At 34.3% G+C, this 27,462-nt stretch overlaps 2 protein-coding genes and 1 long non-coding RNA gene across 6 annotated transcripts; all 3 read right to left on the reverse strand.

Annotated features, from left to right (window-relative positions):
- Positions 1 to 1,615: 1,615 nt before the first annotated feature.
- On the reverse strand, positions 1,616 to 3,814 carry LOC139867132 (uncharacterized). 2 transcript variants are annotated; one of them, XR_011765759.1, is made up of 5 exons: positions 3,459 to 3,814; positions 3,082 to 3,184; positions 2,556 to 2,646; positions 2,157 to 2,455; positions 1,616 to 1,821 (listed from the first exon to the last, which is right to left on the reverse strand). It is a non-coding gene; the product is annotated as an uncharacterized lncRNA (long non-coding RNA). The 2 variants fall into 2 exon arrangements; XR_011765758.1 differs by having other exon boundaries at positions 2,157 to 2,646.
- A 984-nt stretch (positions 3,815 to 4,798) lies between these two features.
- Positions 4,799 to 13,298, reverse strand: LOC139866227 (uncharacterized). 3 transcript variants are annotated; one of them, XM_071854382.1, is made up of 10 exons: positions 12,902 to 13,298; positions 11,871 to 11,914; positions 11,407 to 11,551; positions 11,161 to 11,305; positions 10,135 to 10,652; positions 9,456 to 9,789; positions 9,098 to 9,350; positions 8,888 to 8,983; positions 5,938 to 6,384; positions 4,799 to 5,188 (listed from the first exon to the last, which is right to left on the reverse strand). In XM_071854382.1, the coding sequence occupies exons 1-10, from the start codon at positions 13,086 to 13,088 to the stop codon at positions 4,844 to 4,846; spliced, it is 2,514 nt and encodes an 837-aa protein (XP_071710483.1). In that variant the 5' UTR covers positions 13,089 to 13,298; the 3' UTR covers positions 4,799 to 4,843. The 3 variants fall into 3 exon arrangements, with proteins under 3 accessions (XP_071710483.1, XP_071710481.1, XP_071710480.1); XM_071854380.1 differs by having other exon boundaries at positions 8,888 to 8,980; positions 11,161 to 11,311; XM_071854379.1 differs by having other exon boundaries at positions 11,161 to 11,311.
- Positions 13,299 to 14,826: 1,528 nt separating this feature from the next.
- On the reverse strand, positions 14,827 to 27,141 carry LOC139866676 (NADPH-dependent aldehyde reductase 1, chloroplastic-like). Its single transcript, XM_071854968.1, has 2 exons — positions 26,855 to 27,141; positions 14,827 to 14,845 (listed from the first exon to the last, which is right to left on the reverse strand). The coding sequence occupies exons 1-2, from the start codon at positions 27,139 to 27,141 to the stop codon at positions 14,827 to 14,829; spliced, it is 306 nt and encodes a 101-aa protein (XP_071711069.1).
- Positions 27,142 to 27,462: the final 321 nt, after the last annotated feature.

Consider the following 27,462-nt stretch of genomic DNA (forward strand, 5'->3'; position numbering starts at 1 on the left):
AAAAAAAAAATACAAAGATTTTTGCTCATTTGTTAAAACCAAAAATTTTGTGCTCTTTTGTAAACATAAAAAAGTTAACTATTCATGATTTTTATCAAAGATTTGTGATCTTTTATAAAAAGTCAAAAACTTTATGCTCTTTTGTAAACACCAAAAAAATAAACTATACATAATTTTCTTTTCTAGTGAACACGAAAAATCTAATTTATTTACTCACTAAAATATGCGTCTCCTTCCGTCCCAATTATTTAATAGACTTATTTAAGGTATGATTCTTTTATACTTTTGTTCTATGTATTTGTACAATATAAAAGTAAGTAAAAAGTAAGGGTAAATAGTTATGTGAACAAAACAAAAAAAAAAAAAAAAAATACAAAAGTGACGATGTCATTTCTTAAATTGTGTCTTTGTTGTCTAGATATTATTAAATTGGGTCAGAAAGGTATTACTAATCATTCAGAATAATATGTCCAAGTAGGCTTTTGCGGCATTCGATGTTATGATGACACAGTTGGCGGGGGAAAACGTGACAGCACTACAACAAAGTATGCATATATACACGCTTTTTTAGTGGTTTACTCACACTTAGAATTGGGTCCATATTTGTTGCTCACGCTCATATGATCCGTGTGAAATATGGGCGTAACAAAATTTCTTTAATTATACACGCTTGTTTGTGTGAAAGATTTGTTCATCTCTTCACATTAAGAAGTGTGAAGATACAGAGTTAAATCTTCACGCTTTTAAATGTTAACCAATTATTTCAACACTCACATTTCAAAGCGTGTAGTTCTAGTCAAAATTTTCATGCATTCATTATTCACAGGCATGAGCGTGAGCAATTAAAATTTTTCATAATATATATATATATATATATATATATATATATATATATATATATATATATATATATATATATATATAGGCAGGATCAATGGGGAAGTAACCAATTGGGGGGAAGCGGAGGGAAGCAAAATTTTTTTTTTTTTTTCGTTTTTTTTGAAAAAAAATTTTCCGGCATCAAGATCACACGAAAATATGAACATTTAGAAGATACACTTCGTGATGAATGTTATTATTTAGGCGGGAAAACGATCGACAAAAATAACATTCAAGATAATATTGTTCGTGACGAATATGAACGTTTTTTTTATGTTTTGTGAAGTAAAATTTAGCCCGCTTTAGAGTTTAGGGTTTAGGGTTTGGTGTTTTGGGTAAATCCTAAATCTAAACCCTAAATCTAAACCCTAAACCCTAAATTTCTAAACCCTAATATCTTAACCCTATAAACCCTAATATCTAAACTCCAATAGCTAAAACCTCAAAATACGCTCGAAAAACACGATAATTGTTATATATTACTTCTTCGAGCGTTTTCCCGCCAAAATAAAAACATTTATCACAAAGTATCCCTACTAAATGTTCATATTTTCATCTCATCTATAATGTTCGTGAACAAAGTTTTTTCAAAAAATGAAAAAATAAAAAGTTTTTGCTTCCCCCCGCTTCCCCCCGAATGGTTACTTCCCTCTTGATCCTACCAATATATATATTATTGGTCATTCAGTTACGGCTAGACAATACGTTTTATTATTTTGTAACAAAAACATAGGTGACATTCTTTAAAGAAAATATTATTACAATGCAAAGTTAAGATTTAAATACATGTTACAAGTCTATTAACATCTTCCCTACTAATAGACAAAACAAATATCAGTACGGCCCGCGCGTTGCGTGAGTACGTTTGGGTTCTTGTGGTTTTGTGATTCAAGGCGTTACTTGTGATTCGGACTAAGATCTTACAACTATTGTTGTTCCATTCTGCAAAGATCAAGAGGGTTAATAAGATGTGGTTATAATTACATTCATAATAATGTATTTCAAACAGTTTCTAAGAGGCTGCTTGCATCTAAACATCAAATTCTTACAACTTCAAAAAACGTCCAAGTAAAACTTCATATGTAAAACTTGTTCATTAATATAGAACGCAAATAGATAATACACACCAATCAAATTCTATACTTGCAAAGCCAAATACAAATATGTAAATTGAATTTTAAAACAGAAGCCACAAATATAAGGTTGTAACAAAGATATGCCTTTTGGCAACAAAAAAAAATTATAAGGAATACAGATAAAAGCTTATGAAGTAATACCTTCTGTAACAGCATGAGAAGCAAACTCAGAAGAAAATGGTAGAAGATTCTATGATAAAATTTTTGTGGATTAACAAAACGCTGAGCATCTAATGTATGAACGTCAACAATTAACAATGCACACAACATAAAAGAAGAGGTCACATTACATCAAAATCAGAAAATCAGAAAATACATATCTAAAATAACAATCGATATAGCAAAGCATGAATCTTAAAAAGAACCTCTGTTTGTACAAAATCGAACAACGCTTGCAAAAGAGCTCCTGACAGAAGCAACAGAAACATTGGTTACCGCAGCTGAACTCATTAACAGATAATAAAGAAAATAATATGAATCTTGTATAGAGTAGAACTTAAGTATCCATGAAAAAATACTAACAAATAAGAAAGGTTGAACCTTGAATCTATGATATTGATCAACTGCTTGATCAACATTGCTAAAATCAACTATCCTTCCTGTTGGTATCATCATCATCACATTAACATATCTGGTTCACACAAATATCAGATTAACAACAATAATGATCATAACCGATCATAAAGGCATTACGTCATTATTTTGTGTATCATAGATGTGTATCTTTATCGTTACACCATATGTATGATACTCTAGCATCTGTTTAATAATTGATGTTTCAAGGCTATCAAGAAGTAAACAACTGAAAAGAGAACTTGCAAAAGCAACCCAAAACTATTAAAGTAAGTTTTATGATCTTTAACACTCAAACAATATATAATACTATATACAAATACTACTTGAGGAGAAAGAAACAAAAAATATGTATATATAGTGTGTATATATATTGCTTGAGGCCACTAAAATATTGAGTACAAGCATACAACACAGATCAATTATCATTCTGGCATAATGTGAAGTCATGCAACTGTCAATACACTACTATAATAATTCAGTAAAATCTAACCTCTACATGTGGTATCAGAAAGAAAGAAAAGCTTTCTCATCGATCATCATCTTCAATTCGTACAGAAAATCACCGAATTCATCAACTGCCGTTCAAGTTTGACCTACGGTTGACCAAAACAATCGATCAAAGATTGTATAGCTGTAGAGTCGAAATTAAAAACTTATTTAAGTTCACAATCATCCACTCTACCTTCGTCATTCACTGTTTCATATATACATAAACATTTGAGCTAAAAAAATCTATCGATCAAAGGTTTAGCCTAAAAGTCAAATTGATCGATATCAAGAGATTTATGTGTTTTTAAGAACTGAATTCGATTAACGAGTGTTAGTCGAAGTATAAGTGATCAATTTCGATTAGATTCATGTATTTACCTTCACTTTTGGTCAGTTTCTGAATTCCACCGCCGTGCACCGCCGTAAATCACCGGAAAACTCATACTTACCGGAGAAATCAGTTGCAAGTTAACACGCATCTGATTTACTTTCGAACTTCCTTACGCATGTATCATCAACAATTCAAATCTCAAAAACGTATCGGTTTAATTCCTTACGCAGTGTTCTTCGATTGAAAATTGAAACAAAGAAGTTCTTTAATTCCTCGTGCGCATATGTAATTAAATTAAGTTTTCGGGAACAATTTTAGATCAATATACGCGCGCATGAAAACAAATTGAAATTAGGGTTAGTTATTTTTCAATTGGGGAAGAATACGTGTGTGTGTGTGTGTGTGTGTGTGTGTGTGTGTTTGGAGGAGAAGAAAGTACATAAAAAAAGACGCGTCAGTTTGTTTTTTTAAGTCGATCATCAATTTGTTTGCTAGCCTAAAACAAGTAAGGCCCAAAATAAAAATTTATGAATAAATTATACCGAGTACATCAATAAAAGTTTACGCTTTTGTATGTGTTCACAATTTTTTTCAGTCTCCACGCTTTGCTTTAGTATGTGTACTTCACTTTATTTTATTCACGCTTCTAACTATGGGCTATTTTTACTCAATTATGCGTGTGAAGATTCGTTAGTACACACTTAAAAGCGTGGTTAATTTTCATCACATTCATGAGCGTGAGCATGTTAAAAAAAATTACACACTTGACTCAAGCGTGAAAGAAAAAAAAAGCGTGCACAATCTGCATTTTTGTTGTAGTGCGGGTAACGACTCCGCTTGCGTGTTATCTTACAAGATTGAGAATCGGTCAGGAAAGAACTCTTTGAAGGAGACGGTCAACAGAAAGTTGAAAAGAGCGGGTCCCAAAGGTTGATTATAACGGTCTGTTATCTTTCTCCTGTTGTTTTATTTCATTGTATTGTTGTATATGTATTGATACTTCATTGGTTAGTTGTTTGTTAGGTTTTTTTCGGGGTGTTAGGAATGCCCGTTTATAGATAGTTTTAGCTTTGATGGTTCTAGGTGCGAGCTTCCCCGTTTCACCTTTGGCCATTTGTATTCACTGTTGAGGGCGTTTTCCTTTAAAAACCGGTCTCGTTTCTATATGAGTATTCGTTTTTTCGCCCAAAAAAAAAAAAAAAAAAAAAATATTTCATTCAGAATAATGATGTGAACTTATGAGCCGTAAAGGCTTGAAACAAAGAAGTAATGAGAGCTTTTCAACATTAGCACGAATGCATTATGCATTGATAGGGGAAAGCTTGTAATGTCCATTTTCATAAACAAAAACATGAAAAAAAAAAAAAAAAAAAAAAAAAAAAACTAATTTAATTTCAATCCCCATACAAAGAAAAGTCATATCATAAGCGTTTCAAAAGTTCCCTGTCCAATTCATTTGACTCATCTGAGGCTGCTGTTGCTGCTGTTGATATCCACCGACTTGTGTTCCTGGAGCACCTGGTGCCACTCCAACGTTCCCGCCCATGGTGGGGCCCATATGATGCGGGTTTGCAATAGCTGTTGGTTGTGATGGGTGATATAATCCGGAGAATTGCATATGAGAAGATTGTGCAGCAGCCGCAGCATTGAACGTAGCATGACCAGTGTGTGACGGCATATACGCACCATGAGGTGTTTGACCAGCCATGTTGTAGTATGACGCCGATTGCATACTCGGCATGTCCCTTGGGTTCATCCAAAGTTCAGATGTCTCAGCCTGCAACATCATTACACAAAATGAGATCTCTTTATAACAATTACGGTCTATGGTATATGACTGACAGTTTCCTTAAATTTCACTTTCAAAAAAGTTATTCAATATGACTTTTCTTTGTATGTGGACTGAAATTCAATTGAGGTGCGTTTGATAAAACTGAAAGATTAAGCGTTGAATGGTTCATAATCGGAATGATTCAGAGGTTCTGATTGAGGTTTCTTCTGACAATAACATGTTTGGTAATCATTTTGAACGAAAAATGTAAGCTTTGACATGAATAAAAACTACAATAGAGCTGTTTAATAAGCGTCCTTGATATAATTTAAAGAGAATATTACTGTACATAAAATTTAGGTGCTTAATGGTTAAGAGTTAATTCCAGCTCTGAATGGTTCAACACTGAATGCCGAATGGTTCAGTGTTGAACCATTCAATTAATAGGAAAACAAACGCACCCTTAGTTATAGAAGCTTTTTTCATGTTTTGTTTATGAAAATGGACATCAAGGATTTTGTCTTAACGACAACCCGTATGACTATCGTAAACATGCTTAAAACACTTGTACAGTGTTATAACCGTGTTAACTACTACCTAAGGGTTATCATTAGCAAAATCCTAACATTAAATCCGGCAAATCACTTTGAGAAATACGCCACAAAATGAAAATTGTACACATACAAAATTTTTTGGCAAATCCCAAAAGAAAATTGTACGCATGCAAAACATAATTTGGAAAATGTGTTATTTACCTGAGGGTTTGTAACGTAAATGTTGCCATCTTTATACTTGAGCCGAGAGGGGTCATCTAGCCCAGACGGATTTCCGACAACTCCGGGAGTATTCAACGTGTATCCAGTAGGACTAGTAAAATTCCCGAACCCAGTAGGACTGCCAGCCTGGAGAGATTTATATTGCGGCATTGCGTATTTCATCCCATTTGCATTTACGTGGGGGGAATTAGCCCCCGGGACCAGAAGGTAACTACTACCATTAGTTGGATGAGGAGAGTACGTAGGATTGTTAGAGTAACCAGGCATGACCATCGGTGGAACATAAACGGGAGGTATAAACTGACGATAAGGTATGAAATGTTGAAGATGAACTTGTGGGTACATTTGGGCCACTTGAGCTTGCTGTTGTTGTACCATCGGTATCGTACTTGTAGAAATGCTGTTCGCTAAATGAGAATTGAAGGCCTATAAAAGAAAACATTTGATGCACCAAATCAGTCATTTTTTATGCTAACATGCATATAAATCATATAGGTGTAAACAAGTCAAAAGTACTCACTCTCGACTCGTCAACTAAGTCAGATAACATGCATATAAATCATACGGGTTTTCGTTTACACTAGAATAATGGCAGACAAAAAGTCAAATTTTGACCGAGGTTGACCGACTTTGACCCGACTTTTTAGCGATGACCAACTAATTAGACATTTTTGGGCAAAACGGGACGGGATAGTCATCAAACCGTTGCAACGGCCGCCACAACCGCCATTTGCAGCCATGCCTATACGAGCTCGGGCTGGGGTCAAAGGGATGGCAATGGGCGGGAAAAAACCCGTGACCCGCGGGTACCCGTGCCCGTGACGGGCGGGTTTTTATTAAAAAATGTACCCGCGGGCACGGGTCGGGTAAATATTTTTACCCGTTGGAGGGTCGCGGGCGGCTCAAGGGTAAAACCCGACCGGTCAATCCGTGATGCCCGTTTAAGCTACTCGCGGGTATACCCGTTTACCCGCATACATGTACTTAATTATATATATTATTGAGTTGTAATCAATTACATCCATAAATTTGCTTGAAAACAAAGGGACCAATGAGAACGCGACATGTGGCGCGAAAATCACATGTGATTGAAAAAAAAAAATCGAAATTTTTTTTTTAAAAAGTTTTTTTTTCAAATTTTTTTTTCCCGAAAATTCTTTTTCGAAATTTTTTTTTTTTTCAAAAATCATATGTGATTATGCATGTCAATCACATGTGATTGTAAACCCAATCACATGTGATTATGCATAGCAAATCCAATCACATGTGATTGTACAATTCAATCACATGTGATTGTGCAGGTAAATCAAATGTGATTGTAAAAAAAAATTAAAAAAAAAATTTTTTTTTTTAAATTTCGAAAAAAATTTAAAAAAAAAAATTTTCAAAAGAATTTTTTTGACTTTTTTTCAATCACATGTGATTTTCGCGACACGTGTCGCGCTCTCATTGGTCCCTTGAATCTCAACTTAATTTATGGACTCAAATGAATATTCCTCATATATTATTATTTAATTTTTTAACGTATTTTCCAAAATTATTCGCGGGTTTACCCACAGGTAGAGGATATCCGTGACTAAAAATTAGTTAAAAGTGCACATTTTGTAAACCCGCTGTTTACCCGTGGGTCGCGGGTACGGGCAGAAAAGTTTACCCGTTGGCGGGTAAACGGGTACCCGCGGGTAAAAAAATCCTGGCGGGCGGGTCGCGGGTATTAAGGACCCGTGCCCATCGTCCGCGGGTGCCATAGCTCATCTAATAAACACCATAAGACCAAGCTCTTGATTAGGCTGGTGAGCTTATTTAACATATACATATGAATAACAGAAAATAAAAGGGCAAATTACATAAAAAGGTAACATATTTTCATGTTTTTCATATTCTAGGTAATCTATTTCATTCGGATATAAAAAAAGGAGTATTTTTTCAAAAGTTAATCAAAAAGAGGGGTGTCGTTAACTTTCTCCGTTATAAAATCGAATTCGTTTCATTCATGTTTCTCATCACAAATTGATGTTACATACATGATCCTTATACTAATCCTAAGCTACGTTCATCATCAAATCCAGTAAACAACAACATATTCGATGCAATTCGATTTGTATTCATCATTATGCGAAAAGTCAACACAATTTGGCCTCTAGATCGATTCGGAATGAAATCAAGGAAAGTAAATTGCAGAGTTCTTCATTTTCATCTAGTGATCGTGTCTGCAAATTTTGAAGATCTAATTCGTCGAATCGAATCCAAATTTTGTGGTCAAATTTTCGGATAAAAAGTCAAACGCAATGTTCATGATCAAATTCGACGTCTATGTGTTGTTTCAGATGAAGAAGATGATTTTAGAGTGTTAATGGAAGGATTTAGAGCAACTTTCATGAAAGAATCGATTTATAAAACTTCCTAAATTTCGAATTTAACGGAGAAAGTTAACGAACCCCTCTTTTTGATTAACTTTTGAAAAAAGAATCCTTTTTTTATATCCGAATAAAATAGATTACCTAGAATATGAAAACCATGAAAATATGTTACCTTTTTATGTAATTTGTCCAAAATAAAAATACATATTATTTTATTGGACAATGCTAAATGTAGCCCTTAGGGCTACGTTTAAGCTTACCATAATTAAGTTTGTTAACTCTCTTTAATTAATTACAAAGTATAATTATTCCTTTTTTAATATCGACTTATATAATTTTGGCAATAATATTATTCATGGCAAGTCTTATAAAAAGGGAATTATATTATATTATTTACGGTATGCTTAAACGGCTACGTTTATCATTTTCCTTATTTTATTTATTTACTACTAAAATAACTTCAAATATAATTTTTTACATTTGCAATTCTATAAAAGATAAAAATAAATATATGCAATAATATACTTTTAAATACTTATCATGAACTAGGTAAGCAAGTAAGATTTTACCTCTTGGGGGATTTGTAGAACCTGGGCCCTAAGTGATTCATCGGTACCGGGTCGGAAATATGATATATCATATCCAGCCTGAGGGTCATAAGCCTGCTATATTACATGAAAACAACAAATCAGGATGTTTGAACCTTTTAAGTTTATTTAAGCATAATATATAAAAATGACATAATATGATAATAAAACGTATAAGAAAATTTTACTTACTGAGAAGCTAGGCAACTCGGAAGGACCTTGCTGCTGTTGAGACGGGCTGCTGTGTCTAACAAGCCCGATATTGGTGTAGTTTTCAATGTTTTGAGGACTTGAAGACTCTAATCGATCGGTCGATTGTTGTTCGGATGATGTGCCCGACTCTTGAGAAATGGAACCCGAACTCTGAACACGTTCATCTACCGACTCGACTTGTTTGCTAACCGAAGGTTCGTCACTAGATGAGTCCGGCGAACTAACTGACAAACTGTCAACGAGTCCAAATAAGGTCAATATTAATTACTCTTCCTAAAACTTTAGTCACATTATTTAACAATTATGCAAACGATCATATGCACAGTAATTAACTGACCTTGTAAGAGGTTCAGCAAGTGGCTCTTCGATATGCCTAACCTCTTCATATCTAGAATTCTTAGGGGTCTCAACATTGATTCCTAAACTGCCGAAAGTGAGTCGGCAACGGTCGGTCTCGGAAACTCGAATGTGTGGTGCAATGATCACATTTTGATCCTCGGGACTAGTTTCGTGTGGAACCTTATCCTGCAACTGAGCTGACTCGGTAGCCGGGTCCTTAGAGTTGTTGGCAGGGGTTGATGCAGGTTTTTTAGGTGTTCCGATAACCCCGACTTCAGAAACACTTGGTTTCTTACTTGATTTTGGTTTCCACTCCTTGTTTGCTTGAGAAACTAAGTTTTTTAAGACACAACATACCCATAAGATGCGCGATGAAACATGAAAAAGAAACATACATACATAGTGCATACATTTAATTTAAGAGTGCTTAGAAGTATACTTCAAATGGGCTATTAAACTATAAAGATATGTTTCGTCAATATTTTAAAAAGGATCATCTTAGCAAATTCAATATATAGTGTACTTCTAATTATTAAATAATAAAAAATAACCCTTCATTATCAACTTCAAAATTAAAGATAACAAAAAATACAAAAGACTAATTAAAATTAACCGAGAAAATATGATAGGGACATTTTAACTTAAAATTAATTACTTTTTGCAAAATAAGTTCATACCTTTCTGATGATTCAGAGGGTGTTGATGTGGTCTGCTATTATGCTGATTATAATTACTATTATTATTGCTATTGTTATTGTTATTATTATTATTATTATTTAATGGCCTTGCAACTGGCATACTTGGCACTGATTCTGACACGTTGGATTGCGGTGGTTGGTCACTCTTAGATACAGCAGGAAACGATGACAACTTAGCCGTAGTATTGTCAGATGTATGACGCCGAACACCGACTGCACCAACTTCACGTTTAATGGCACCAACATTTGCAGCTGGTCTAGATGCAAGTGAAGGTATATGGACCGGGTCTGAAGAAGATGAATAGACTCCTACTACTGAACTGCTGTTGTTGGGTGATGTAACAGAATCATGAGTTTTTGTTGCATGCACAGGTGGAGTAACGTTTGATGATGACATCACCAGTTTCTTACCACTCAAACTAACATTCTTTACTTGTTTCGAGAGTGAATCAGTTGGCAGATTCAGAGGTTTTAGATCTTTAGAAGCCTCCGCTGAACTGCACATGGTCAATAGTCAAAAACTGATCTTAGAGCATCCTTAAAAACTGCACTACTTTAGTTTATTAATGCATCTTTTATCGTATGCTGACTTTACAATACTTCTGCTCCAATGTGTGCCCTAAAATTTTTGAACTAATACCATACCTTTCAATTAACTTGAATACATGACCAATAAAATAAAAGTTTCATTTCAATATAAGTTACTGTTTACTAACTATCAGAATTTAATAACTAAAATAAAATATTCATTTCAAATGAAAGTACATTGCACTTATACCCTGTTTAATGCATCAATAGAAAACCTATAACAATACCTTTAACATAATGAAAACAATGTATATCTTTCTAAGGGTTATCATAATACACTGATATTTAGCATAATAATAAGTATTATTATCAGCCAACTATTAACAAATGGTGTAAAACAAGTACAATTAGTGCTCACGTTTGAGATGCGCTTAGGTATGAATGTGGTTATCAAAAGTGAGTAAGAAACAAAATTACCTCTTTTCAGACGCATTCGAAACCGATGTCTCTTTGGTGGACACAGCCACTGAGTTCTTAGCAGGAGGTTTTATAACTCTATTCCCATTTTGATTAATTCTGTTGTCCCTCACAACACGAAACTGTCTAAACGGTCTAGCCATACCTGCATCTAACAATTTTCAACCATCAACAAAACACTGATAAAAAAAGTGTTTAGATGATATGATTGACTGAGTAAAAAAATGTGTAAAACAACTACATTACCAGGTGCATTATTCCTAACATAGTTTGCCCTTCGAGGATTACGGTCTGAATATGTGTTGGACTTCATCACCTGAACTGGCTGTTCAATGGGTTTTATCGGTTTGGCAGGCACATGAGCATTGAGCGGTGTAACCTGAATTAATGCCTGTACCGGAGTATAATCAAAGTCTTCATAAGCATAACTCTAAAAAAAGCATGCACCATACTGACCCGGACGAAATAAAAGATGGTCTAAAAAATAATTTGGGCATCAATGAAAAAGTTTAACATTAAAAATATAGCATCTTTTAATCATGATCATTACTTCAGTGACATGTATAAAGAAAGGCTCAATTTGGCCACTGTTAACAAAAAAAAAAAACTATGCTTTTGTAGCATGTAAAAGCAATGAATACAAGAAACAGACAAGCTCGTGTAAGTTAATAATATAATAAAAATTATTTAAAAAAGGTACAGTAACAAACCTCCTTCTTTTTGTCTTTCTTTCGCCTAACTTCATGAAAAGGGTCTGGTAAAAAGACGAGAAGAAAACAAATATAATAAGCGAAACTATAGATAGTTTCCCAGAAAGTTTATAGTCTAGATAGTACGAGAAGCATTATGTCATCTTCAAGAGTTTCGAGGACAACAATACAAGTAAAGATTGTACATGAGATACACGTATGAACGTTTAATACAGAAAGCACAATAAACTCTTCAGCGAGCCAGCATCCCAATTACAAGTACTCACAGTATACCATTATTATAGAAACAAACTACTGACTAATAATGTGACGCTTTAGAGCATCCAATAACTTTACAAAAAAGAGAGAGATTAAAAAGCAAAAAATGTCATCAAGATAAGCCATTTACCTTCGAATTTCCAAATTATTTTGTTTTAAAAAGGGCCTCAAAGATGTACATAAGTTAAAAAGCAAAGATGGTGGCTTTCAGAGTCATCATTATAACCATCTTGAAGATGTGCAAACTTATAATAGAATCGATTAACAATATTATTGGCAATAAGTACCTAGATCCAATTATAGATTTACTCTGATCTTAATTAGAGTAAAGCATCATTTTGTGTAAAAATTGCTATAGCATAAGCAGATACACATGAAACATTGTTAGCTAATTACAGACTTTTATTAGCTTCACTTATCATTAATCCCAGCCAACCAGAGTAAAAAACATACCATTAAGTAAAACAATTATTGGCAATAAGATCATACTAAATAGTCTAAATAGTCTAGTATTTGCTCTTATCCACACTAAAAAATCATTATTATTTTAAAAATAATAAAGAAATAATAAATATCTGACTTAGACACTAAGTCAAACCCTAAAAAGAAGCAGCTTTCATGTTAGCTACTTCTTCAATGAAGGAAATTGCAACCCCCTTTAAAAACTATAAACCCTAAAAAGTTCCAGCAATATAAAAAACAGAACATAACAGCAATTCAATGAAAAATGTGACAAATAAAACATAAAGAAATGAACTTTATTGCAAAAGAACCTTGATTTAACAGTTTCTGAGTAGTTTCATTAGGATCCATGTTGGATTCTTTAAGGGTTATGTAAATATCAGCATCAGAATGATTACCAACAATTTCTTTAATTGATTGAATCGTTTTACGAACACCAGCTGATAAATTATGCGTTGTGTTGTTGTTACCCCCTTCGATTCGCGAACCAGAGACCATCTCTTTAATAATACGGATTCAAATCCCACAAAATAAAAATTAAAACAATCACCGAATGTGTTGAGTTATTTCGATTATATATGAAAAATATATTTTTATTTATAAATTGAAAAAGGGGTGAAGATGTTTTTATTTATAAAGAGAACAGAGAGCGGCAGACACTTTGACGAACGAGGGTTTTGTGAAGAGATGGGGGTGGCTGTTTTGTTTTGCTCTGTATTTCTTTTTTTTTAATTTTATTTTAAGGGTTTGATTTGAACAAGGAAAGATATATTAATTTCCCCCAAATTAGCGCCCCGCTTGTTTAAGGGGGCCAAATTATAATTAGGTTTTACTGTTTTGATTCCTAATTTCTAATTTCTTTTGAGTGTAAAAACACACTTTTCTTTTACGATCACATTCGAACTTATAACTTCAAAATTAATTAGTTCTTTTGATAATGCCGGACAAAAAGCCCTTTGGTTCTAATTATCAAACTTTGTTTGAGTTACTCCTTAATTGTTATTATGATGTGATAATGTATGATATATGATGAGTGTATAAGAGAATACCAAGTGAGTTTATGTTTATCGACAAGAAAAAGCAGCATTATTAGAATATAGAAAATAACATCGACAGTTGCCTCTTAGTATAAAGGTAGATTATAAGACCACAGTTAACGCGACGTTTCTCTCCCCAGTGCCGCCTACATGTCACCACAAACGCCCCACAAACGTCAGGAATGCGACATTTGTCTGCGTTTGTTGGCCAGCGTTTGTCAAAACAAAAAACGCTAAAGAAGAAGAATGTGCTAGTGACGTGGGGCTTTGTGATTCGATGGATGAAAGGATTAGGATGATGTTGAAGAAGATTAGCATTTTACCTTCTTGTTTTAATTTCAAAGAAATAGAAAATTTCACGGAACATGCAAATTTTACTTCGTAGATGAAGAAGGGTAAGTGAGATATTTTATAAAATATTTCAATATTACACCCTGAAATAAGTGATTACAAAATATATTAACATGTTAGTGTAACTAGTCTTTAAGAGTCCGTGCGTTACACGGCGACTCTTAATACAACAAACTGGAAACGCATATTTTAAATCAATTAACGGTATATTATTGTAGATGAAATAAACATGATATGGTTATTTTTATGATTTACACAAAACAAATAGATTATGGATAGTAATCTATTTATAGGTGTGATAACTTAATGCGTAGGATAAAACTTTTTTGAAAAATAAAATTATAATAGGAGTTTGTCACACCGTTTTCATAAAATTGACTAACACCGTTAGGTGATGCTCGTTTATAAATAGTTAGTTTGTTTTACCGCTTTCTAGGTTCGAGCCTCGACGATTTTATTCTTGTACTATTGGTTGAAGACGTTTTCCTTTAAAACATCTTCGCTATCTACACAAGTTTTTGTTTTTTCGCCTAAAAAAATATTATGATTTTGTCACAACAGCCACATGTTGACATGCAATAGCATCAACATCAACATACTATATAGAGTTGTGCCAACAAATGCTTAAGAAAAAACTTTTGAATGATAAAGTAAATATAGCCATATAACGGTAAGTATGTGATTAGTAAAATCAATACATCATTACAATATACAACAGCTTCATATATAAAGTTCTCTTGAGAAGTTACAATAACCACACAAACATGTCGAATTATTTCAAAAGCACAAACTTGACATAGCTTCACTCTTTTTTCTTATAATATTATTCAAGGACATATAAGGACTATTCATTGACAACTGTTCCACCTGCCAAAAAAATAAAAATAAAAAATGAATAATAATAAATCAATATTAAAAGTGTGATAATTGGTATTAAGTTATTAACAGATAATAATACCATTATGATGAAGAACTTGGCCAGTAAAGTAGGAAGAGTCCTCAGATGTGAAATGTCCCGTTCTTATTGATTAAAAACGTTCCATATTAATTGATTTCGTTGCGAGGTTTTGACCTCTATATGAGACGTTTTTCAAAGACTGCATTCATTTTTAAAACAAACCATAACCTTTATTTCATAAATAAAGGTTTAAAAAGCTTTACGTAGATTATCAAATAATGATAATCTAAAATATCCTGTTTACACACGACCATTATATAATGGTTTACAATACAAATATGTTACATCGAAATCAGTTTCTCGAATGCAGTTTTTACACAATATCATACAAACATGGACTCCAAATCCTGTCCTTATTTTAGTATGCAACAGCGGAAGCTCTTAATATTCACCTGAGAATAAACATGCTTTAAACGTCAACAAAAATGTTGGTGAGTTATAGGTTTAACCTATATATATCAAATTGTAACAATAGACCACAAGATTTCATATTTCAATATACATCCCATACATAGAGATAAAAATCATTCATATGGTGAACACCTGGTAACCGACATTAACAAGATGCATATATATAAGAATATCCCCATCATTCCGGGACACCCTTCGGATATGATATAAATTTCGAAGTACTAAAGCATCCGGTACTTTGGATGGGGTTTGTTAGGCCCAATAGATCTATCTTTAGGATTCGCGTCAATTAGGGTGTCTGTTCCCTAATTCTTAGATTACCAGACTTTAATAAAAAGGGGCATATTCGATTTCGATAATTCAACCATAGAATGTAGTTTCAATTACTTGTGTCTATTTCGTCAAACATTTATAAAAGCGCATGTATTCTCAGTCCCAAAAATATAAAGGATAAAAAGGCAAATGAAACTCACGCATATAAATATTGTAAAACAGTTATTAAAGCATTGCATGTATTCTCAGCCCAAAAACGTAAAGAGTAAAAAAGGGCAAATGAAACTCACGCATATAAATATTGTAAAACAGTTATTAAAGCATTGCATGTATTCTCAGCCCAAAAACGTAAAGAGTAAAAAAGGGCAAATGAAACTCACTTTCACAGATTTTTACTTCGTCGAGAAGTAAGACTTGGCCACTGTTGATTCACGAACCTATAACAATATATACATATATATTAAAGTATGTTCAAAATATATTTACAACACTTTTAATATATTTTGATGTTTTATGTTTATTAAGTCAGCTGTCCTCGTTAGTAACCTACAACTAGTTGTCCACAGTTAGATGTACAGAAATAAATAGATAAATATTATCTTGAATCAATCCACGACCCAGTGTATACGTATCTCAGTATTGATCACAACTCAAACTATATATATTTTGGAATCAACCTCAACCCTGTATAGCTAACTCCAACATTCACATATAGAGTGTCTATGGTTGTTCCGAAATATATATAGATGTGTCGACATGATAGGTCGAAACATTGTATACGTGTCTATGGTATCTCAAGATTACATAATATACAATACAAGTTGATTAAGTTATGGTTGGAATAGATTTGTTACCAATTTTCACGTAGCTAAAATGAGAAAAATTATCCAATCTTGTTTTACCCATAACTTCTTCATTTTAAATCCGTTTTGAGTGAATCAAATTGCTATGTATCATATTGAACTCTATTTTATGAATCTAAACAGAAAAAGTATAGGTTATAGTCGAAAAAATAAGTTACAAGTCGTTTTTGTAAAGGTAGTCATTTCAGTCGAAAGAACGACGTCTAGATGACCATTTTAGAAAACATACTTCCACTTTGAGTTTAACCATAATTTTTGGATATAGTTTCATGTTCATAATAAAAATCATTTTCTCAGAATAACAACTTTTAAATCAAAGTTTATCATAGTTTTTAATTAACTAACCCAAAACAGCCCGCGGTGTTACTACGACGGCGTAAATCCGGTTTTACGGTGTTTTTCGTGTTTCCAGGTTTTAAATCATTAAGTTAGCATATCATATAGATATAGAACATGTGTTTAGTTAATTTTAAAAGTCAAGTTAGAAGGATTAACTTTTGTTTGCGAACAAGTTTAGAATTAACTAAACTATGTTCTAGTGATTACGAGTTTAAACCTTCGAATAAGATAGTTTTATATATATGAATCGAATGATGTTATGAACATCATTACTACCTCAAGTTTAGTAGGTAAACCTACTGGAAGTGACAAGAAATGATCTAGCTTCAAAGGATCTTGGATGGCTTGAAAGTTCTTGAAGTAGGATCATAACACAAAAACAAGTTCAAGTAAGATTTTTACTCGAATTAAGATAGTTTATAGTTATAGAAATTGAATCAAAGTTTGAATATGAATATTACCTTGAATAAGAAAGATAACCTACTGTATATAACAAAGGTTTCTTGATCTTAGATGATTACTTGAAATGGATTAGAAAGCTTGGAAGTAAATTAGTAAACTTGAAGGGATTTTTGAAGTGTTCTTGAAGTGTTCTTCCTATGATGATTATAGCTTGATTCTTGAAGTGATTTTTGATGAAGATGATGATTAACTACTGGAAAAATACGTTCATAATAGTGTGTGTGTGTTGAGAGAGAATTAGAAAGAGAATTGGAAGTGAAATGGAGTGAATGATGAGTGGTAATTGGTGAGTGGTGAGTGGGGTTAAAAGGAGTTCTAGTTAGTTGACTAGCTCATGGTAGAAGTTAAAATTGATTAGTCATACATGACATAATCAAGAGTGGAATCCCATGCTAGTTCCTATTGGTATATACCCATAGTAAGTACGTTTTGAAGCTGTGTATAATACGGGTAAGAATACGACTAGAATTCTTGATGAAAGAAAAGAATGGGAAAGTAACTGTAACCATTTTCGTTAAGTACGAGTGTTTTGATATATGTCTTGAAGTCTTCCAAAAGTATTTTAATACATCTAAATACACTACATGTATATACATTTTAACTCAGGTCCTCTACGAGCATTCCATCGAACCTTAACGATTGGTATTTTATTTTGCTTAAGTCTTTTAACCTCACGATCCATTATTTCGACGGGTTCTTCGATGAATTGAAGTTTTTTGTTGATTTGGATTTCATCTAACGGAATAGTGAGATCTTCTTTAGCAAAACATTTCTTCAAATTCGAGACATGGAAAGTGTTATGTACAGCCGCGAGTTGTTGAGGTAACTCAAGTCGGTAAGCTACTGGTCCGACACGATCAATAATCTTGAATGGTCCAATATACCTTGGATTTAATTTCCCTCGCTTACCAAATCGAACAACACCTTTCCAAGGTGCAACTTTAAGCATGACCATCTCTCCAATTTCAAATTCTATATCTTTTCTTTTAATGTCAGCGTAGCTCTTTTGTCGACTTTGGGCGGTTTTCAACCGTTGTTGAATTTGGATGATCTTCTCGGTAGTTTCTTGTATAATCTCCGGACCCGTAATCTGTCTATCCCCCACTTCACTCCAACAAATCGGAGACCTGCACTTTCTACCATAAAGTGCTTCAAACGGCGCCATCTCAATGCTTGAATGGTAGCTGTTGTTGTAGGAAAATTCTGCTAACGGTAGATGTCGATCCCAACTATTTCCGAAATCAATAACACATGCTCGTAGCATGTCTTCAAGCGTTTGTATCGTCCTTTCGCTCTGCCCATCAGTTTGTGGATGATAGGCAGTACTCATGTCTAGACGAGTTCCTAATGCTTGCTGTAATGTCTGCCAGAATCTTGAAATAAATCTGCCATCCCTATCAGAGATAATAGAGATTGGTATTCCATGTCTGGAGATGACTTCCTTCAAATACAGTCGTGCTAACTTCTCCATCTTGTCATCTTCTCTTATTGGTAGGAAGTGTGCTGATTTGGTGAGACGATCAACTATTACCCAAATAGTATCAAAACCACTTGCAGTCCTTGGCAATTTAGTGATGAAATCCATGGTAATGTTTTCTCATTTCCATTCCGGGATTTCGGGTTGTTGAAGTAGACCTGATGGTTTCTGATGCTCAGCTTTGACCTTAGAACACGTCAAACATTCTCCTACATATTTAGCAACATCGGCTTTCATACCCGGCCACCAAAAATGTTTCTTGAGATCCTTGTACATCTTTCCCGTTCCAGGATGTATTGAGTATCTGGTTTTATGAGCTTCTCTAAGTACCATTTCTCTCATATCTCCAAATTTTGGTACCCAAATTCTTTCAGCCCTATACCGGGTTCCGTCTTCCCGAATATTAAGATGCTTCTCTGATCCCTTGGGTATTTCATCCTTTAAATTTCCCTCTTTTAAAACTCCTTTTTGCGCCTCCTTTATTTGAGTAGTAAGGTTATTATGAATCATTATGTTCATAGATTTTACTCGAATGGGTTCTCTGTCCTTCCTGCTCAAGGCATCGGCTACCACATTTGCCTTTCCCAGGTGGTAACGAATCTCAAAGTCGTAATCATTCAACAATTCAATCCACCTACGCTGCCTCATATTCAGTTGTTTCTGATTAAATATGTGTTGAAGACTTTTGTGGTCGGTATATAAAATACTTTTGACCCCATATAAGTAGTGCCTCCAAGTCTTTAATGCAAAAATAACCGCGCCTAATTCCAAATCATGCGTCGTATAATTTTGTTCGTGAATCTTCAATTGTCTAGACGCATAAGCAATCACCTTCGTTCGTTGCATTAATACACAACCGAGACCTTGCTTTGATGCGTCACAATAAATCACAAAATCATCATTCCCTTCAGGCAATGACAATATAGGTGCCGTAGTTAGCTTTTTCTTCAATAACTGAAACGCTTTCTCTTGTTCATCATTCCATTCAAATTTCCTCCCTTTATGCGTTAATGCAGTCAAGGGTTTTGCTATTCTGGAAAAGTCTTGGATGAACCTTCTGTAGTAACCAGCTAGTCCTAAAAACTGGCGTATGTGTTTCGGAGTTTTCGGGGTTTCCCACTTTTCAACAGTTTCTATCTTTGCCGGATCCACCTTAATACCTTCTTTGTTCACTATGTGACCGAGGAATTGAACTTCTTCCAACCAAAATGCACACTTTGAAAACTTAGCGTACAATTCTTCCTTCCTCAATACTTCTAACACCTTTCTCAAATGTTCACCGTGTTCTTGGTCATTCTTTGAGTAAATAAGTATGTCATCAATGAAAACAATGACAAACTTGTCAAGGTATGGTCCACACACTCGGTTCATAAGGTCCATGAACACAGCTGGTGCATTAGTTAAACCAAATGGCATGACCATAAACTCGTAATGACCGTAACGTGTTCTGAAAGCAGTCTTTGGAATATCATCTTCTTTCACCAGCATTTGATGATACCCGGAACGTAAGTCAATCTTTGAATAAACAGACGAGCCTTGTAGTTGATCAAATAAGTCGTCGATTCTCGGTAGTGGGTAGCGGTTCTTGATGGTAAGTTTGTTCAACTCTCGGTAGTCGATACACAACCTGAATGTACCATCTTTCTTCTTGACAAACAAAACAGGAGCTCCCCACGGTGATGTGCTTGGTCGAATGAAACCACGCTCTAAAAGTTCTTGTAATTGGCTTTGCAGTTCTTTCATCTCGCTGGGTGCGAGTCTGTAAGGAGCACGAGCTATTGGTGCAGCTCCTGGTACAAGATCTATTTGAAATTCAACGGATCGATGTGGGGGTAATCCCGGTAATTCTTTCGGAAATACATCGAGAAATTCTTTTGCGACGGGAACATCATTGATGCTCTTTTCTTCAGTTTGTACTTTCTCGACGTGTGCTAGAACAGCATAGTAACCTTTTCTTATTAGTTTTTGTGCCTTCAAATTACTAATAAGATGTAGCTTCGTGTTGCCCTTTTCTCCGTACACCATTAAGGGTTTTCCTTTTTCTCGTATAATGCGAATTGCATTTTTGTAACAAACGATCTCTGCTTTCACTTCTTTCAACCAGTCCATACCGATTATCACGTCAAAACTCCCTAACTCTACTGGTATCAAATCAATCTTAAATGTTTCGCTAACCAGTTTAATTTCTCGATTCCGACATATATTATCTGCTGAAATTAATTTACCATTTGCTAATTCGAGTAAAAATTTACTATCCAAAGGCGTCAATGGACAACTTAATTTAGCACAAAAATCTCTACTCATATAGCTTCTATCCGCACCTGAATCAAATAAAACGTAAGCAGATTTATTGTCAATAAGAAACGTACCCGTAACAAGCTCCGGGTCTTCTTGTGCCTCTGCCGCATTAATATTGAAAACTCTTCCGCGGCCTTGTCCATTCGTGTTCTCCTGGTTCGGGCAATTTCTAATAATGTGGCCCGGTTTTCCACATTTATAACAAACTACATTGGCATAACTTGCTCCGACACTACTTGCTCCGCCATTACTCGTTCCGACACCATTTGTTCCTTTCATTCTATTAACCCCTGGTCCGTAGACCTCACACTTCGCCGCGCTATGACCATTTCTTTTACACTTGTTGCAAAATTTGGTGCAGAACCCCGAGTGATACTTTTCACACCTTTGGCATAGCTGCTTCTGATTGTTGTTGTTGTTGCAGTTATTATTATTGTTGGGATGATTGTTGTAGTTGTTGTTGTTGTTGTAGTTGTTGTTGTTGTTGTTGTTGTTGTTGTTGTTGTTGTTGTTGTTGGGCCGTTTGTTGTAGTTGCGATTGATGTTGCGATTGTTGGGATAATTGTTGCGATTATTGTTGTAATTGCTGTTGTTGTTGTATTGGTGATTCTTATCACCATTTTCCTCCCACTTTCTTTTGACTTGCTTCACATTGGCCTCTTCAGCAGTCTGTTCTTTAATTCTTTCTTCAATCTGGTTCACTAGTTTGTGAGCCATTCTACATGCCTGTTGTATGGAGGCGGGCTCTTGTGAACTTATATCTTCTTGGATTCTTTCCGGTAATCCTTTCACAAACGCGTCGATCTTCTCTTCCTCATCTTCGAATGCTCCCGGACACAATAGGCACAATTCTGTGAATCGTCTTTCGTACGTGGTAATATCAAATCCTTGGGTTCGTAACCCTCTAAGTTCTGTCTTGAGCTTATTGACCTCGGTTCTGGGACGGTACTTCTCGTTCATCAAGTGTTTGAATGCTGACCACGGTAGTGCGTACGCATCGTCTTGTCCCACTTGCTCTAGATAGGTATTCCACCATGTTAACGCAGAACCTGTAAAGGTATGCGTAGCGTACTTCACTTTGTCCTCTTCAGTACACTTACTTATGGCAAACACCGATTCGACCTTCTCGGTCCACCGTTTCAATCCGATCGGTCCTTCGGTTCCATCAAATTCCAAAGGTTTGCAGGCAGTGAATTCTTTGTAGGTGCATCCTACACGATTTCCTGTACTGCTAGATCCAAGGTTATTGTTGGTATGTAGCGCAGCCTGTACTGCGGCTATGTTTGAAGCTAGAAAAGTACGGAATTCCTCTTCATTCATATTCACGGTGTGTCGAGTAGTCGGTGCCATTTCCTTCAAAATAGTCAAATGGAACAAGTTAATCATACAGAATATTAAGAGTAGTTAATAGTATTTCGTAGCATAATATGAACTCATTTATAAAAGCTTTTTCTTCATATTAGCGTTTTATAAGTTTAAATTCGGGTAGTACCTACCCGTTAAGTTCATACTTAGTAGCTAGTATACAATTCAACTACTACAATTCTATATGAAAAACTGATTATAATAATATTTCGCGTTCAAACTTTTATACAATATTTTACAAACTTACAATACCGCTTATTTTACATAAAGCATGAAATATAGCACACAATAACTTTGATACAAGATAGTTGTGAAGATAATTCTAGCTAGTACACAAGTCGTTCAGCAAAGGCAATAAAGACACGTAATTCATACGTCCAGAAACAAGTCATGCATCTGGTTTTACTAGGACTACTTCCCATCCTTGGTCTTGTGGAACATAACCGTTATGGCCGTTGATAAGACAGCGTGTTGTAACGTCGTTAAAGGGACGAGGGTTACGTAATGTCCAACAGTCCCGTAACAATCTAAAAACCTCATTTCTTACCCCAATTACCGACTCCGTCACTTGTGGGAACGTTTTGTTTAATAGTTGTAGGCCGATGTTCTTGTTCTCACTTTGGTGAGAAGTGAACAATACTAATCCGTAAGCATAACATGCTTCTTTATGTTGCATGTTAGCCACTTTTTCTAAATCACGAAGTCCAATATTCGGATATATTGAGTCAAAATAATTTCTTAACCCATTGTGTAAAATAGCATTTGGGTTCCCCGCAATATATGCTTCAAAGTAAACACATCGTAACTTATGGATTTCCCAATGTGATATCCCCCATCTTTCGAACGAAAGCCTTTTATAAACCAAGGCATTCTTGGAACGTTCTTCGAATGTCTTACAAACTGATCTCGCCTTAAATAGTTGTGCCGAAGAATTCTGACCGACTCTAGACAAGATTTCATCAATCATGTATCCGGGTAGGTCTCTTAAAATATTGGGTTGTCTATCCATTTTGTGTTTTTATACTGTAAAATAGACAAGAGTTAGATTCATAAAAAAAAATACTTATTAATACAAGCAATTTTTTACATATATCATAAAGCATAAGCACACTATATTACATATATTACACCACACGAATACAACTATCTTATTCCGACTCGCTTGTTTCTTCTTCTTCGGTTTTGGTTCATTTTGCCAAGTTTCTAGGGATATATGATGTTCCCCTAATACGAGCCGTCGTTATCCACATTGGTTTAGAAAAACCTGGTGGTTTAGAGGTTCCCGGGTCATTATTACAACTTAAGGACTTCGGGGGTTGACGATACATATAAAGTTCATCGGGATTGGAATTAGATTTCTCTATTTTTATGCCCTTTCCCTTATTATTTTCTTTTGCCTTTTTAAATTCAGTTGGGGTAATTTCTATAACATCATCGGAATTCTCGTCGGAATCCGATTCATCGGAGAATTGGTAATCCTCCCAATATTTTGCTTCCTTGGCGGAAACACCATTGACCATAATTAACCTTGGTCGGTTGGTTGAGGATTTTCTTTTACTTAACCGTTTTATTATTTTCCCCACCGGTTCTATTTCTTCATCCGGTTCCGATTCTTCTTCCGGTTCCGACTCTTCTTCCGGTTCCTCTTCGGGAACTTGTGAATCAGTCCACGAATCATTCCAATTTACATTTGACTCTTCATTATTATTAGGTGAGTCAATGGGACTTGTTCTAGAGGTAGACATCTATCACATAATATCAAACGCGTTAAGAGATTAATATATCACATAATATTCACATGTTAAAAATATATAGTTTCCAACAAAATTTGTTAAGCAATCATTTTTCAAGTAAACACGGTCGAAGTTCAGACTCACTAATGCATCCTAACAAACTCGATAAGACACACTAATGCAAAATTCTGGTTCTCTAAGACCAACGCTCGGATACCAACTGAAATGTCCCGTTCTTATTGATTAAAAACGTTCCATATTAATTGATTTCGTTGCGAGGTTTTGACCTCTATATGAGACGTTTTTCAAAGACTGCATTCATTTTTAAAACAAACCATAACCTTTATTTCATAAATAAAGGTTTAAAAAGCTTTACGTAGATTATCAAATAATGATAATCTAAAATATCCTGTTTACACACGACCATTACATAATGGTTTACAATACAAATATGTTACATCGAAATCAGTTTCTCGAATGCAGTTTTTACACAATATCATACAAACATGGACTCCAAATCCTGTCCTTATTTTAGTATGCAACAGCGGAAGCTCTTAATATTCACCTGAGAATAAACATGCTTTAAACGTCAACAAAAATGTTGGTGAGTTATAGGTTTAACCTATATATATCAAATTGTAACAATAGACCACAAGATTTCATATTTCAATATACATCTCATACATAGAGATAAAAATCATTCATATGGTGAACACCTGGTAACCGACATTAACAAGATGCATATATATAAGAATATCCCCATCATTCCGGGACACCCTTCGGATATGATATAAATTTCGAAGTACTAAAGCATTCGGTACTTTGGATGGGGTTTGTTAGGCCCAATAGATCTATCTTTAGGATTCGTGTCAATTAGGGTGTCTGTTCCCTAATTCTTAGATTACCAGTCGTTTTTGTAAAGGTAGTCATTTCAGTCGAAAGAACGACGTCTAGATGACCATTTTAGAAAGCATACTTCCACTTTGAGTTTAACCATAATTTTTGGATATAGTTTCATGTTCATAATAAAAATCATTTTCTCAGAATAACAACTTTTAAATCAAAGTTTATCATAGTTTTTAATTAACTAACCCAAAACAGCCCGCGGTGTTACTACGACGGCGTAAATCCGGTTTTATGGTATTTTTCGTGTTTCCAGGTTTTAAATCATTAAGTTAGCATATCATATAGATATAGAACATGTGTTTAGTTAATTTTAAAAGTCAAGTTAGAAGGATTAACTTTTGTTTGCGAACAAGTTTAGAATTAACTAAACTATGTTCTAGTGATTACGAGTTTAAACCTTCGAATAAGATAGTTTTATATATATGAATTGAATGATGTTATGAACATCATTACTACCTCAAGTTTAGTAGGTAAACCTACTGGAAGTGACAAGAAATGATCTAGCTTTAAAGGATCTTGGATGGCTTGAAAGTTCTTGAAGTAGGATCATGACACAAAAACAAGTTCAAGTAAGATTTTTACTCGAATTAAGATAGTTTATAGTTATAGAAATTGAATCAAAGTTTGAATATGAATATTACCTTGAATAAGAAAGATAACCTACTGTATATAACAAAGGTTTCTTGATCTTAGATGATTACTTGGAATGGATTAGAAAGCTTGGAAGTAAATTAGTAAACTTGAAGGGATTTTTGAAGTGTTCTTGAAGTGTTCTTCCTATGATGATTATAGCTTGATTCTTGAAGTGATTTTTGATGAAGATGATGATTAACTACTGGAAAAATACGTTCATAATAGTGTGTGTGTGTTGAGAGAGAATTAGAAAGAGAATTGGAAGTGAAATGGAGTGAATGATGAGTGGTAATTGGTGAGTGGTGAGTGGGGTTAAAAGGAGTTCTAGTTAGTTGACTAGCTCATGGTAGAAGTTAAAATTGATTAGTCATACATGACATAATCAAGAGTGGAATCCCATGCTAGTTCCTATTGGTATATACCCATAGTAAGTACGTTTTGAAGCTGTGTATAATACGGGTAAGAATACGACTAGAATTCTTGATGAAAGAAAAGAATGGGAAAGTAACTGTAACCATTTTCGTTAAGTACGAGTGTTTTGATATATGTCTTGAAGTCTTCCAAAAGTATTTTAATACATCTAAATACACTACATGTATATACATTTTAACTGAGTTGTTAAGTCATCGTTAGTCGTTACATGTAAGTGTTGTTTTGAAACCTTTAAGTTAACGATCTCAATTAATGTTGTTAACCCATTGTTTATTATATCTAATGAGATGTTAAATTATTATATTATCATGATATTATGATATATTAATATATCTTAATATGATATATATACATTTAAATGTCGTTACAACGATAATCGTTACATATATGTCTCGTTTCGAAATCCTTAAGTTAGTAGTCTTGTTTATATGTATATAACTCATTGTTAATATACTTATGGAGATACTTACTTATCATAATCTCATGTTAACCATATGTATATCCATATATATATCGTCATGTCGTTTTTACAAGTTTTAACGTTCGTGAATCGCCGGTCAACTTGGGTGGTCAATTGTCTATATGAAACATATTTCAATTAATCAAGTCTTAACAAGTTTGATTGCTTAACATGTTGGAAACATTTAATCATGTAAATATCAATCTCAATTAATATATATAAACATGGAAAAGTTCGGGTCACTACAAGATGCTAGGAACACATACGATGGAGCAACCTCATACGGTTGACCCGCCCGATTCATGGGCACAGTTGACCCGAACCTTCCTATATCATAGTCATTGAGTGCAGAAGCTTCCAGTGGTGTCCATATAGGTCCAGGAGCCACACCATTAACACGAATCTTCTTATCGACCAGATCCAAAGCTAAACCCCTTGTGAAAGACACTATAGCTCCCTTTGTTGAAATGTAGTCAAGCCAGCTTGGTGGGTCAGGTATGTATGCTAAAATTGATGTTGTCTTTATGATGCTGCTTCCTTCTTTTATGGACATCAAGAATGACTATCCATAACTTATTTTTACTATCAAATTTAAATGGAAAAAAGTCACTGTATTACAATTTCATCTCGCATTAATCATAAATGGCAGTTTCAAAGCTAATCCACAAAATGATATCATCAATGAAGTAAGTAATCTCTTATTCTCTTATCAATGATGAAAAGGCTAATCTTACTACATCAGTCACTATCACTATATCACTTTATACATCATAATGCACATTTATTATAACAAAAACTCCAAATATACTTACAACAATAAGAATGACATAACAATAAATGCGTTCATCCAAGATACATGCTGTCATGTTCTAAC

The sequence above is a fragment of the Rutidosis leptorrhynchoides genome, chromosome 9, assembly GCF_046630445.1.
Source record: "Rutidosis leptorrhynchoides isolate AG116_Rl617_1_P2 chromosome 9, CSIRO_AGI_Rlap_v1, whole genome shotgun sequence".
Taxonomy (NCBI): Eukaryota; Viridiplantae; Streptophyta; class Magnoliopsida; order Asterales; family Asteraceae; genus Rutidosis; species Rutidosis leptorrhynchoides.

What these genes read in the sequence shown, in the direction of transcription:
- LOC139866227 (XM_071854379.1), bottom strand. Translation starts at nt 13,088, where the DNA reads ATGGTCTCTGGTTCGCGAATCGAAGGGGGTAACAACAACACAACGCAT. An exon ending in AGAAAGACAAAAAGAAGGAG is followed by an intron (nt 11,552 to 11,870) that starts GTTTGTTACTGT and finishes ACTCCGGTACAG; the next exon opens with GCATTAATTCAGGTTACACC. An exon ending in CCGAGTTGCCTAGCTTCTCA is followed by an intron (nt 8,984 to 9,097) that starts GTAAGTAAAATT and finishes CATGTAATATAG; the next exon opens with CAGGCTTATGACCCTCAGGC.
- LOC139866676 (XM_071854968.1), bottom strand. Translation starts at nt 27,141, where the DNA reads ATGTCCATAAAAGAAGGAAGCAGCATCATAAAGACAACATCAATTTTA.